Source organism: Taudactylus pleione, unplaced genomic scaffold (genome assembly GCF_031769625.1).
Source record: "Taudactylus pleione unplaced genomic scaffold, aTauple2 ptg000887l, whole genome shotgun sequence".
Lineage (NCBI taxonomy): Eukaryota > Metazoa > Chordata > Amphibia > Anura > Myobatrachidae > Taudactylus > Taudactylus pleione.
The window spans coordinates 1580753-1594233 of record NW_028285288.1 but is presented as its reverse complement, the minus strand read 5'-3'; the positions used below and the strand labels follow the sequence as shown (position 1 = coordinate 1594233).

General features: G+C 46.0%; 1 protein-coding gene across 2 annotated transcripts in view; it reads right to left on the bottom strand.

Moving 5' to 3' along the window:
- Window positions 1-688: 688 nt before the first annotated feature.
- LDLRAD3 (low density lipoprotein receptor class A domain containing 3) overlaps window positions 689-13481 on the bottom strand; it is a 168469-nt gene continuing 155676 nt past the window's right edge. For both annotated transcript variants that reach the window (XM_088459028.1, XM_088459029.1), the window contains 2 exons: window positions 4546-4891; window positions 689-2615 (listed from right to left, as the gene is read on the bottom strand). In XM_088459028.1, coding sequence (XP_088315154.1) covers window positions 2378-2615; window positions 4546-4891 — 584 coding nt within the window. In that variant the 3' untranslated portion in view covers window positions 689-2377. The remainder of the gene's footprint in view (window positions 2616-4545; window positions 4892-13481) is intronic.

The window sequence follows — 13481 nt, the reverse complement described above, 5'->3', positions numbered from 1 at the left end:
ATGCTGGTTACTGTGAATCTCATACATCGATGTGTCGGGCCCTGTGGTTGGACTGCCGTAGTCGTCTTTGTTTGGTCACCGCAAATTTTAAGAAGATTAACTTTACACGAACGGTCCGCTTCACTTGGCATCTCATTCAAACGGGTTCAGCGTATTGTGACAAAGGAAATGGAAATGCATGGCGTGTGTGCCACGTGGGTACCCAGAAATCTCAGAATGTCAGAGAGGATACCCGATTTCCTGACATCGATTGTGATGCGTGACGAAAGTTGGCGTAAAGTTAACCTTCTGTCATTCTGCAATATATCCGCAGCTTTGTCAATGTTGGCTTCTGTAACCGCGGTGGATGGTCTCCCAGAACGCGCTTAGTCAGTCTCCACCCGTATTACCCTCTTTGAAGGGCTTCCACCACCAAAATACTGCAGCACGGCTAATTGTTTCTCCACCGTATGCTTGCCGTAACATTTCACGGGTTTCATTTCTGCTTTTTCCAAGTTTAACACAAAATTCAGTCGCACATCTCTGATGTAATCTCACAGACACAGTCTTCCTCATCCGCCATGATGAAACGTACGAAGATCTTCCACTCGCTGTGACCAAAGACTACTACGGCAGTCCAACCGCAGGGTCAGACACATCGATGTATGAGCCTCACAATAACCAGCATAGCGTTGCCACGTCTACCTATGGGACAGAAAGACAGAGGCAGTCTCATTACTTGTCAATCAGCCCTCGTATATGTAGCAATACAATACTGCTCAGGCTTCATATTAAAACAGTGACCTCCCCCGTGTCTACATTTTGGAAGGTCTCTATTTGTTTCTGGTATGCTTAAAATGAGGTGGTGTCATTTATCCAGTCTCCTGTGCGCTGTGCGGCCTTTCCACAGTGTTATCAGAAAGAATGCATTAACATCACTCGTTACTTGTTCCCAAAGACTGTGCATTAAGCCCTGCTGAGTGACACATTGCTATAGTCTGGAAGAGCAACTGTAGTCTACACAACGTAGAGGCAGCCATCTTGTAGTCTAAACAATATTCATAAGTACCCACCAATGTGATGTCACCTGGTTCCTAGTGAAGTTGAATATTATTATTTGAGCTCACAAAATGTTTGCCTCCACAATGTCCACTATAAAGTAATGTCTCTGGTTTGCACTGCAGTGAGTTACTGTGCTGTATTTCCATGAATTGGTTCACTACACAAAATGCCTGCCTCCACCTATATGTTGTTGACAGAAGCACTTTAAGCAGGGACCGTGTTAGAGAAGGCACCGGGGGGAAAGTATAGACACGTGAGAGTTGAAAGCTTTGATCAGTGATGGGAAGGTTTGGTTCCAAGGCTGGTTTGTAGACACTGTCCTACAGTGCGAAGTGCCCATTGATTGTCTGACGAGAAAGGTTGATCTTCAGTTTATAGGTTATCAATGTGTCCATCAAGTACAGAAAATTTTATTATTTATTAGATCTGAGGCATCTTTTTTTTTTTTTGCCATAGTTGCGTCATGGTGTGTAGTGTAGCCCCAGAGCATCATGGGAATGTGTCACAAGGCTTCAGTGCTTTATTCTTCCTGTACTTTTGTTCTCGACAGATTGAGACTCTGACATTTGGATTTGCCCACGCATGCTTGCCCGAGAGATTATTAATTCATCCTTTCCCCAAGTATATTGGTGTATTTTTTTTTTTTAATGCGTTCTAGATTTCTGTGCGTAAGATCATTTTGACTACGAGTCTCTCAACAATTAATTTCCTGGCTAAAAGCTCCAAATGAAAAAGAGAAGAAAAAAAAAAAAATATCCAGGTCGGCGTCTGGTTTTAAGCCCTGAGAGGCGAGACGGGTTTCCAGTGCTGCAGATGCCATCAAAATGTTTTCTGTGACTGTAAAGCGCCCCATACGCTTATATATACAAAGGTGGCAGGTACTTAGCACCTCGTGCCTCAGCGATTTTACTGGTCCCTGGGGAACTAGGCTCCATTCTCATGGCTACTAATTCCACTCTGCCTCCTACATCGCAGGATGTGGACTGGTTCAGTTTATAAAGGACTTTCCACCGGGACAGTTCGTCTCTTCGCAAACCTATACAACTAAACAGTCCCCAAAGCAATTCTTCTGTCCCAATCACATGAGCCACTGTGGTCTAGTTTAAGTGCCTTATTGCTTTTAGGATAAAGCGTGGTAGCTAAACAACAATATTAAACAATACAAATAGAAAGAAAGAGAAAAAAACTTCTAAAAAATATACCTCTGGAATCTATAAAAAATAGAAGGAACATTTGCCGGTAACGAGATGCCGCAGTCCAACCCATGATACGGTATCTTAGTCTATCTCCAGGCATTTTCTCGCCGAACCCTTGTTACCGGGTGGGCGGTGGGCGCTTAGACCTCCAGGACTGTACTGAGCTGAGAATCGCTGGGAGAGGAGACCGTTTCCTGAGGATCTGTAGGGCTGGCGGAGTCCCAACTGCTACTGGGTGTGGTCAGGCTGTTGTCCGTCATGCCGGTGCTTGTGGCGCTCCCTGTCCGAGATCGGTACGGAGGAAGTTCTGTCATGCTGGAAGTTTCCACGTCAGAATGGTACGGAGGAGGAGGCAGGGAGAACCATGGTGGATGTGAGCTGGAAGAGAAGGGAACATGCTCTTACCATTGTTATATTCGGATGAGGAGAAGAGAAGGGAACGTGTCTTGATGACTGTGTATTAGGATGGGATGAGAAGTTGGTGTATTGAGAGCTTTATTATGAGGGCATAAGCAGAAGATGGCCTGGTACTTGTACAATGGATATTGGAGACTAGATTGCGAGCTACAGAACTAGATCAGTCATTTGTGCCGTTGAGGTCCAATATTTATATGTGAGAAGTCTGATCTAAATCTGTCTATGTATATAAACATAAAGGGTTAATTATATCAATCTACAGTAAAGCTTACAGTACTAGGAAACGTGCATGCATTGTTGTTAAATAAGCAGAATTAACCTTGTCCTTTCCCCATATGGTACAACATACCACGGCATCAGTGTTCCCTATATTTCAATCTTTACAGATTGGTCCTTTGCTGATTAAGGTCTTATATTAAGGACATGAAACATATGTGGTGGTAGGAGCACCCCTTTCAGTGTGTGTGTGTGTATATATATATATATATATATATATATATATATAACGCCGGGTACATATTACTAGTATGTATATAATGGGATGGGAGGGTGTTTCTCAAGTATTTCCCACCCCCCACCAATGTACTGTATCATAAACTCGTCACCTCCTACAGCTATATTCAAGGCCGTAGCTCGGGTAGTGCGGCCGGTGCCATCGCACAGGGCACCACAGGTCAGGGGGCGCTGTTTGGGCCTGTCATATATCTGTTTATTATCATTCTCACTTGTAGCTTCCTCTTATTTCATCCCCAGCATCTCCTGGCCTCCCCTATCTCTTCCCTGGCCCTTCCCCATGAGGCCATGGCCCTCTCTCAGGTGCACTATATTATGTCCCTATTTATCCCCAGCATCTCCTGGCCTCCCCTATCTCTTCCCTGGCCCTTCCCCATGAGGCCATGGCCCTCTCTCAGGTGCACTATATTATGTCCCTATTTATCCCCAGCTTTTCCTGGCCTCTCCTATCTCTTCCCTGGTCCTTCCCCACTTCCCCATGAGGCCATGGCCCTCTCTCAGGTGCACTATATTATGTCCCTATTTATCCCCAGCATCTCCTGGCTTCCCCTATCTCTTCCCTGGCCCTTCTCCATGAGGCCATGGCCCTCTCTCAGGTGCACTATAATATGTCCCTATTTATCCCCAGCATCTCCTGGCCTCCCCTATCTCTTCCCTGGCCCTTTCCCATGAGGCCATGGCCCTCTCTCAGGTGCACTATATTATATCCCTATTTATCCCCAGCATCTCCTGGCCTCCCCTATCTCTTCCCTGGCCCTTGCCCATGAGGGCATTCTCCTTTTTTGGGTGCATTATGTCCCTTTGAAAAATGAGTGGGCGCCAATGCTCTTTCTGGCACAGGGCATCAAAAAGTCTAGTTACGGCTCTGGATATATTATTTAATTCCCAGCTCCCCGTGCCTTTGTCACAGCAGGTTATCTCCTCTCCTCCACCTGCCCTCCCGGTTTGCTAGATATCAGTTTACTTCTCGCTCCCCTCCACTGACTACATCACGCGAACCCCTCACTCGTCCCGGGATACTTTATGCTCATTCCCCTGTGACACTGCTATAATAACACGTAATTTAAATTTACCAGCCCAGTCGAACACGGCACATGTGTGTCCCTGAATAAGATCCCTCGATGACCAAAACCTTTACAAACTGTCTTCCCCCCTTTTTTTATTTTTATTGATCTGCTGTTACTTGTAGTGCACCCCAGCTAGTAAACGAAGAAGCACAAAGCCATGATCTTTGTACTATCTATATGGAGTAGAGGGGTGTATGGTTACATCTGTACATTAGGAGGAGATCACCAGATATTAGTGGGGCTCCGTGGCAGGTGCACCCCTTGCCGTTAATAAGAGAGATAGATTAATGCATTTAGGAGAGACGACTCACTTGTGGTCGAGCACTGCCTCGCTATAGGACGGGGGGGACTCGATGTTCACTGGTGGCTGGTACCCCTCACTGGACATGTACTGGACCCCATTGTTGACGTTGTAGGTGACTCTGCAGTTGTGCAGGTGATCTAAGACCACCAGCCTGGAGAGAAGCAGTGGGTGTTGCAGGCGGTGTACCGGGAGACTCATCAGGTTGCTGCGTTTCCTCTGATGGTGCAGGACCAGGGCCAACAATGCCACCACCAGCACGAAAATCACAGAGCTCCCGATGATGGTGTACGTAATGCTGGGGTAATAGAGAAGCTGGTTCTCGGAAGACACGTACTTCTGCTCGCTGCCGCTCTCTGTGGAGGAAACAGAAAGGTTCAACTAATAGGAGCACCATAACATCACCGTCCCTATACACCATAACATCACCGTACCTACCACAATGCCACACCCGGGCACAGGGATAGAACACTGGAGAAACGGACTCACATGGAAACACTTGGAGCAACTCAACAAAACTATTTCAGATGTTTCTCTTTAACTGCCAGTGTACTTTAATAATGTAATACTTGGGACAATTTAAACTGACCCCTCACTTCCTACTAATAGACATGAGAATGTATAGGCAGATTAAGAAACAGCTACAGTACCAGCAAAACATCAGGCATGCCGTAATAACAGACGTTTCTACTTGCGGTTGGGAGATGGCCAATGCCGGAAAGACAATGTAGTTCATAGTGAATTGTTTGGAATATTTTTATCCTAAGGGGCCGTGGCCACGCCTCCTGCGATTAGGCCATGCCCCCAGGCCCGGCTTGACTCTCTACACCAGGGGGCTTCAACCTTGGCCCTCCAGCTGCACTGCCACCTTTTTGATATAACAGCATGCTAAAACTATGGCAGTGCATGCTGGGATATGTAGTTCCACAGCAGCTGGAGGGCCAAGGTTGAAGACCCCTGCTCTACACACTTGCCTCCCACAGCCTAACACTAACCATCCCCTGCCGCAGACCCTAACTTTCCCTCCGGCAGCCTAACCCTAACCATCCCCTCTCACAGCCTAACTCTAACCTCCCCTCTCACAGCCTAACCCTAACCTCCCCTCCCACAGGCTAACTCTAACCATCCCCTCCCGCTGGCTAACTATAACCATCCCCTCCTGCAGCCTAAGCCTAATCATCCCCTCTCACAGGCTAAAACTAACCATCCCCTCACACAGCCTAAGCCTAACCATCCCCTCCCACCGGCTAACCCTATCCATCCCCTCCCGCCGGCTAACCCTAACCATCCCCTCCCGCAGCCTAAGCCTAATCATCCCCTCTCACAGCCTAACACTAACCATCCCCTGTCAATGCCTAACCCTAACCATCCCCTCACACAGCCTAAGCCTAACCATCCCCTCCCGCCGGCTAACCCTAACCATCCCCTCCCGCCGGCTAACCCTAACCATCCCCTCCCGCCGGCTAACCCTAACCATCCCCTCCCATAGCCTAAACCCAACCTCCCCCTCACACAGACTAAACCAAACTTCCTCCCACAGCCTAACCATCCCCTCCTGCAGCCTAATCCTAACCCCCCCCCTCCCCTCACAGCCTAACCATCCCCTCTCACGCCCGAACCATCCCATCCCACAGGCAGACCATCCCCTCCTGCAGGCTAACTCTAACCTCCCCTCCTGAAGTCTAACCCTAACCTCCCCTTGCGCAGTCTAACCCTAACCATCCCCTCCCATAGCCTGACCATCCTGGCCCGCAGGCCAGCCTTAGCCTCCCCTCTTTATGTTCCCAAACTTTAGTTTGTGGATCATTCTAGGCGCTGCGGATTGATAAGAATAATCTGTATTAAACAAATAATACCATCAACGGTTTACTTATCTACGGATCTTAATATTTCATGCATATAAAATATCTCTTGGATTCCCGTTTCTCTAGGCAAGACTTATTATATTTGTTTGTACAGTCCGCATGAGTGACTATTTAATAACTTGTGCATTTTTATGCATAAATTCTTTATTTTATTTACTACTTGGTCCACGTATATACATTTATATTTTTACAAGTCGCTTATTATTGTTACCGGTGGAGTGACTGGTGCAGAATTTGTATGGTGTGTTATTATTAGGATAGATGACTAGTTCCCTGGTAGTGCCGCCATTGATGGGTGTTGTTCCTTTTGTGTATCAGATATACCGGGCGCTGTTAGCACTGCGCAGTCAGTACGGGCCTCAGAGCGTTACTTGCACTAATGAGACGCTACAAAGTGACAAACTGCTCATTTTTATTTCTCCTACTTTTCACTTCTTAACTAAAACTGCGGCAGTTACTTAAAATGCGGCTCTGATGTTCCCTCTACAGAGTGTCAGCCATCTGCTCGCTGACATCTTGCTGCGAGTTTGAAAGACTGATTTGTAGTCTCAAATTTACAAAGCGATAAAACATAAATTAAATTAAAATAAACATGTCACAGCATGGCGGATATAATGTGACGTGGCTGAGTTCTCCTGAAGTGCTACGTATTGCAAAATGAGCTACTTACAAGGACCGGTCACACTTACGCGGAACATTCTGAGCAACTACACTGTTATACATTGTTTTCCTTTAAATGATCAATAAGGCACAATACATATAATATGTCCCATCTATATAGCATGTGGCACTTAAAAGAAAAAAATGACGGTACCGGGCTTTTGTCTGTATGTTCCTCATGTTTTGTGCAATTTTCAGTCTCCATTCTTCTTTCTGGGTTTTAAGTGTTAATTTTATTTGGGGTATTTCATATGCATAAATGCTTAATTATCATAAAAAATTCAGTAAACATGCAATGAAATGGATTGTCATGCTCTGAGGTTCATCTAGATTGGGCGACATAACTGCACCTGCCCATCGGCAAAGGCAGGCCTGTTCCTGGGAAAATATTAGCATATTGGCAATTATGAAATATTTAACTATGGAAACAGCATTTCTGGGTTTTGTTGTTTGTGAAAAATGGATGCAGCTTTTTTTTTTTTTTTCTTCAATTAGGCGCAATTGGCTTTCATATCTAGATATAAATTACATTTATGGCAGTATGCTTTCTTTAATGCTTTACAAGGCCATAAATACTTAATTCATAACAACTGTGGGCAGGAGTGGGGGGGCAAGGAGGCATGTGCCCCTTCCCTGGCCTGACCCCCATTGAAAGTTTTTTTTTTTTTGCAATCAGTCAGCCTATCAGCAGGGGAGGAATAAGGGAGGCGGGGCCATGTACAATCTCAGTAAGGGCCGGACTGGCCTTCTGGCAAATGGCCGAATGGGCCGGTTCGGTCTGAAAACCTGGCCGAGTAGCTCCACATCTGGTGCTCTCCTCAGCCGGGATACTGAGCGACAGGTGCATTCCACCGTGACACAAGGCCACGCCCCCTGTTTACCTGAGAGCGCACGGACACAGGGGATACCCAGGGCTGATTTAGAGCCCCAGTCTGTTCCTGGCCTCAGTGCAGGCCCCCCCCTTCCTCTATCACAGTCACTGAGCCGTGCTATTCTGTAGAGTGATCACCAGGAAAATGGCGCTGGCACCATGTTACTAGAGTTTGTTCTACTGCGCATATCTCCTGGAAAATGGCACCAGCTCTATCTTCCTAGTGATTTCTGTGGTGTCAATGCACAGGTATAGTATATGGGTGTGCAGTGTGGTCCCCCATTATAGATATACACCCATGCAGTAGACAGGAAAGGCATGTACTTCACTAACACAGTATTGGTCCGAGAGGGCTCCTGTAGCCTGCGGGAGAACGGATTGATTTTTTTGTACATTTTTGGTGCAGTGACAAATAGTAACTCTATATTACAAGTCTGTATTCTGGCTGTATTTTATGATACATGGTATTATTAATTGTATATGTTTATCTGTTTCCATATTTCGCCGTCCACATAGAGATCACCCCTCATAACCCCATCACATACTCCACACTGCCCTTTTTCCCCCCTTACCTTGCTGAGTCAATTTGATAATTTTTCTCTTGAACATAAATAAGGGTTGTATTTACTCTGTTTGCTATAAGAGTGCCCCCGCATAGAGGACCTCATTCAGAGTCGGTCGAAGCGGCCGCACGGTCGTACGCGAAAAGGGGCCATATATGCAAATGATTCCCTCGCAAGTTGCGTCCCTAAGTTCGGATCGGTAGTTGGCCGACCAATGGGAGGAAGCGGTCGGAAGACAAAAAAATACGCCCCCTTCTCGTACGCATTGCACGTCATCTCCGGGCATATAAGGATTAATCGAGACCATCGGCAACCATCGAAACTGGTCATTGAGCTTAAGGTTGACCATACCCTCTCTTTAGCTCTACGATCATGTCAGTGTAAAAACCTCCCATATCACATGTGCCATGACGCTACTTTGTTAATTATGCACTCCCATAATCCGTATGCACTCCCATAAAACGCCGTTCACATAATGAGGCACGCCTGCGTTCGGATCTCCACACCCCCGTTTTCAAGCACCTTCCCCTGTTACCACCCACAAATGCCTCAATCTGTCACTCAAACTACCGACCTGGCTGTGTTCAAGGAGAGAGAAATTTCTGATCGTAACGGCTAGTTTGCGTACCGCATTGCGAACTGTACGCATGCGCAGTATAGCGAACATCGGTGGCGTACGACCGTGCGGCTGCTTCGACCGACTCTGAATGAGGTCCAGAGTCCTTTGGTTTGTTTATAAACCCTTTTTGTTTTGCTGAACTAATTTTCCTCTGAGTAGCACAACCACTAATCCCCTATGTTACTCTTCTATTGACTATAGGAAATCCAGTGGAGATAGCAGCCCAAATGTTCTTTGTATTACTTGTTAGTAGAGTATTACCTGTGCATTGGTTATCCTCTATATCCCCTTCCCTCTCTCCCTGAGATACAGCCTGCGGGAGCCTTCTATGTCCAAAGCGATGTTTGCATTGTGACCCAGCACTATGAGCTAATTCACACACTCCGTCTCTGGCCGGCCATGCAAGAACCGGACGTTTAGTATGGCAGTCCGTTTAGTCCATATATTGGAGGGTGGAGGAGTCCCACCCTCCAATGTATGGACTAAACGGACTGCCATACTAAGTGTTTGTACCAGCACTTTACCGGACTTTTGTACTCAGCTAAGTCTTATGGAATTTTTTTTAAGAATATCTTTTAGTGCTTTTTATTGATTGTAGTGCTGCTCCCACTTTTTTCCCATTTTCTCCCCTTTTTTATTGAAAACTATTTTTTTCTTTTGTGGTGTAGATTTTACCCTGCTGTCCCTATTCAATATTTATATTATAAATATTTATTGTGGTTTGGTTCTCTATATTAATTGAACCTCTAGGAAGAGGTCAACATCAATATTTTTTAGCTATTTGTAGATTTTCTGCACATCATTTAAAAACCTTTTTTTTTTTTTTTTTTTCGCCTCTCACTTTGTGATAACACTGCATCACCTTATTGGAAAATATTAATTCATTATTTGGTACGCACATATTAATTATTTGTTGTATTTTTACCATAGGTTCACTAAATATATTACACTATTAGGCGCCTTTCCTTCTCTCCTACTTTTTCAGATCTACCTAGCTGTTTTGCTCAAACCAGCATTCTGAAGGAAAAGCAGCCACCTCTTATTTACGGAGAAGTGGGGTGTTCAATTTTTTAATGGACATATTGGAACACCTTTGAACACTATTTGACTCTTTCAGTAAAATATACCAGGAAGCGCCAGGTGCCTAGACTATCAGAGATATATATATATATATATATATATATATATATATATAATACACACACACAAGTAAACACAAATGTATATGTATAGCAAGTGGATGAGTGGCACTCTAAACGTAGTAATGTCCCCATAGTAATGCCTCTGTAGTAGTCCACGTATGGAAATGACCCCATAGTAATGTCCCTGCAGTGCCCATATGGTAATACCCTATTAATAATGCCCCCTGGAGTGCCCTTATAGTGATGCCCCCTGGAGTGCCCTTATAGTAATGCCCCCTGGAGTGCCCTTATAGTAATGCCCCCTGGAGTGCCCTTATAGTAATGTCCCCTGGAGTGCCCTTATAGTAATGCCCCTGGAGTGCCCATATGGTAATACCCTATTAATAATGCCCCTGTAGTGCCCTTATAGTAATGCCCCCTGGAGTGCCCTTATAGTAATGCCCATATGGTAATACCCTATTAATAATGCCCCTGTAGTGCCCTTATAGTAATGCCCCCTGGAGTGCCCTTATAGTAATGCCCATATGGTAATACCCTATTAATAATGCCCCTGTAGTGCCCTTATAGTAATGCCCCCTGGAGTGCCGTTATAATAATGCCCCCTGGAGTGCCCTTATAGTAATGCCCCCTGGAGTGCCCTTATAGTAATGTCCCCTGGAGTGCCCTTATAGTAATGCCCCCTGGAGTGCCCTTATAGCCGCTGACACACACACACAAAAAAAAAAAAAAAAACTTACCTTAAACCCGCTCCTGTGTCCTCCGCCCTCTGGTCTGCCAGGCTGCTCCTCGGAACCATGGGAGAGACGGTCATGACGTCTCGCGGCTGGTGCTAGTAGCAGCATGGCATAAACAGCACTGCAGGTTCTCCCCAGGCCCAGGGACAGTTTTTGGTGGGCCTGGTCACGGGCCCCTCGGGACCCGCCGGGTCCTAGGCTCCTGCTTAGGTTGCCTAGCGGCAAATCCGGCCCTGCCCCTTTGCACCCATGATGGTTACGCCCCCATGTGCACGACAGTCATCTCTAAGGACAGAGATGGGACAGTTGGGCGGCATGGCTAGCTTACCTTCTTTAGGCAACATAAATACTTTAATTCAGAGATTGTACGCTCAAGTGGTGACATAAAAACTGGCTCCCGTAATCTGCTATTAGCCTTTATAATAAGACTTATAACAAAGTTAAGATATAGGTCACAAGAAGCATGGGCGTGCCTAGATATTCATGGTTAAAAAAAAACCCACACACTTAAGCTGTGGTCCTGGTCGTTGTCACCCCATAGCAGCTGCACCCAGGGCCGTATCTATAATGGGTGCAGGGTGTGCGCGGCCATTTTGCCAGTGACCTGTGCATTCATTAAAGACTCTGGGCACACTCTAGTGCCCAGAGTCTATAACTCTGGCGCTGGCCGCGCACTGCTCAGTTCGCTGCCGGGCGGAGAGGAGGGGGCCCGTGTCGGAGACTGCACACGGGCCCCCTCCTCTCTAGAAATGCCCCTGGCTGCACCTATGCTAATTACACCCTTGGTCATAAGTTGTTTGTGCTTATTGTAGGCAGGGCGAGGTTAACAATGGGGCGAATGGAGCTATATCTCCAGGCCTCCACATATAAATAGGCCCATCACCATAAGTATTCAAATGTCATTTCTAGTTTTCTCACAAAATTATGCAAATTTTCTAATTGTATGTAATTAGGGAGACATTGGGGCTGATAGTGTACACGCCCAACTGGCTCTGGCCACACCCACACAGCACTGGTCACAACTCCTCCCCTTTTCAGTATAGGCCCTTGAACATTTTCAGCCCCAGGCCCTTAATCCAGCATAGGGATGGTCCTCGGTATGGTTACCATCGATGGCAAAATATAAAGTGTCCATCGATGGTAATCAACTATGCAATGGATGACCATTGATGGCTTCATCCCTGTTCCATGACTGACTGGCCCGTGCGCCAATCAGAATCGGGGTCTGTGGCTTTGCGGGTGTCTGTAGGCGGAGCTATGCTCCGTGTCTCGTCACCTTGAAAGAAATTATTCGGTTATGTTCTTCCATCGATGGAGGGAGACCATCTGGTTCTCCCCCATCGATGGGAAAAACATTCAACATTGGCCATAAACCATCGATGATTATAAATCGATGGCCATCCCTAATCCAGTCCTGATTGTAGGGTATCTTAGAGATGCATTGCTGAACAGGCTTCAATTGCAACATTACTGCTTATTGAACGTCTGCTCTGTAAAGTTGATGACAAATCGCAGTTTGGTGTAAGCAGGTCACCAGCATAAACACCTGTGCGTACGAGCTTTAATGCTGACTATTTAACAGACAGTTTGTATGGTGTCCAGCAGAAATGGGCAAAGTATTTGAGTTCCCAGCGCTCTCATGTCAGAGAGGCGTACTCGCATTACTTGGCATTGTTTAGCACTGTCAGCAGAGAATGACTGTTTCTATCACAGCTTTGGAATTGCATAACAACATTGGATGTGCCAAATTCTCAGTGTCTGGGAGGGATAATGCTTTCAGAGGCGACTATAACCACAGATATAATGGAGGTGAACAGGCGGTCTGCTCCTCCTTGCAGAAAGAATGACAGACTCAGCAAGTGCTTGGCACGCCATCCGAATCCGGCACTTCTGGGGAGCCCCCAGCTCCAATAACAGAGCAGTAAAGAGAACGCGCACAACGGCAGAAGGAAATGATAAAAGTCACTGTGTAAAAAGACATTTTAAAGAGAACACGCGGCTGCCTGCCAGGATTTCTACACTTAGGCTGGTTTCTCGCTTATATTTCTGTGCTGCAACAGCTGAGAACAAAACCTGCTACTGAATGTAGCATATTTCACTTTAAATCAGAGACAAGCGCAGGGAGTTCCATTAGGGCACGATGGGTTATTAAGGCAAAAACAACCCGAGCTTATAACTTATTGCCACTTCAAATCTAGCGGCACTGGGTTAGTAAATAAGAGGGAAGTGCTGAGGCAGTGTCCTATGGAAGATGTGGAGGGCAGTTAGCAAAAGAAAGGAGCATGACTTTGCGATGCCATTTGTATCAAGTGGACGGGGCAATGTTTATGATGACACCAAGTGTATGACAATACCAAATGCATCATCTTCCTTCTGACCACTCAAGGGCCAAATGCAGAGTCAGACAGAATTATCTAAATCACAAGTGCACAATGCACCCCTCATACAGAGTAGCCGTATATGCAAGATGTACAAAATGTACTGCCTTACTC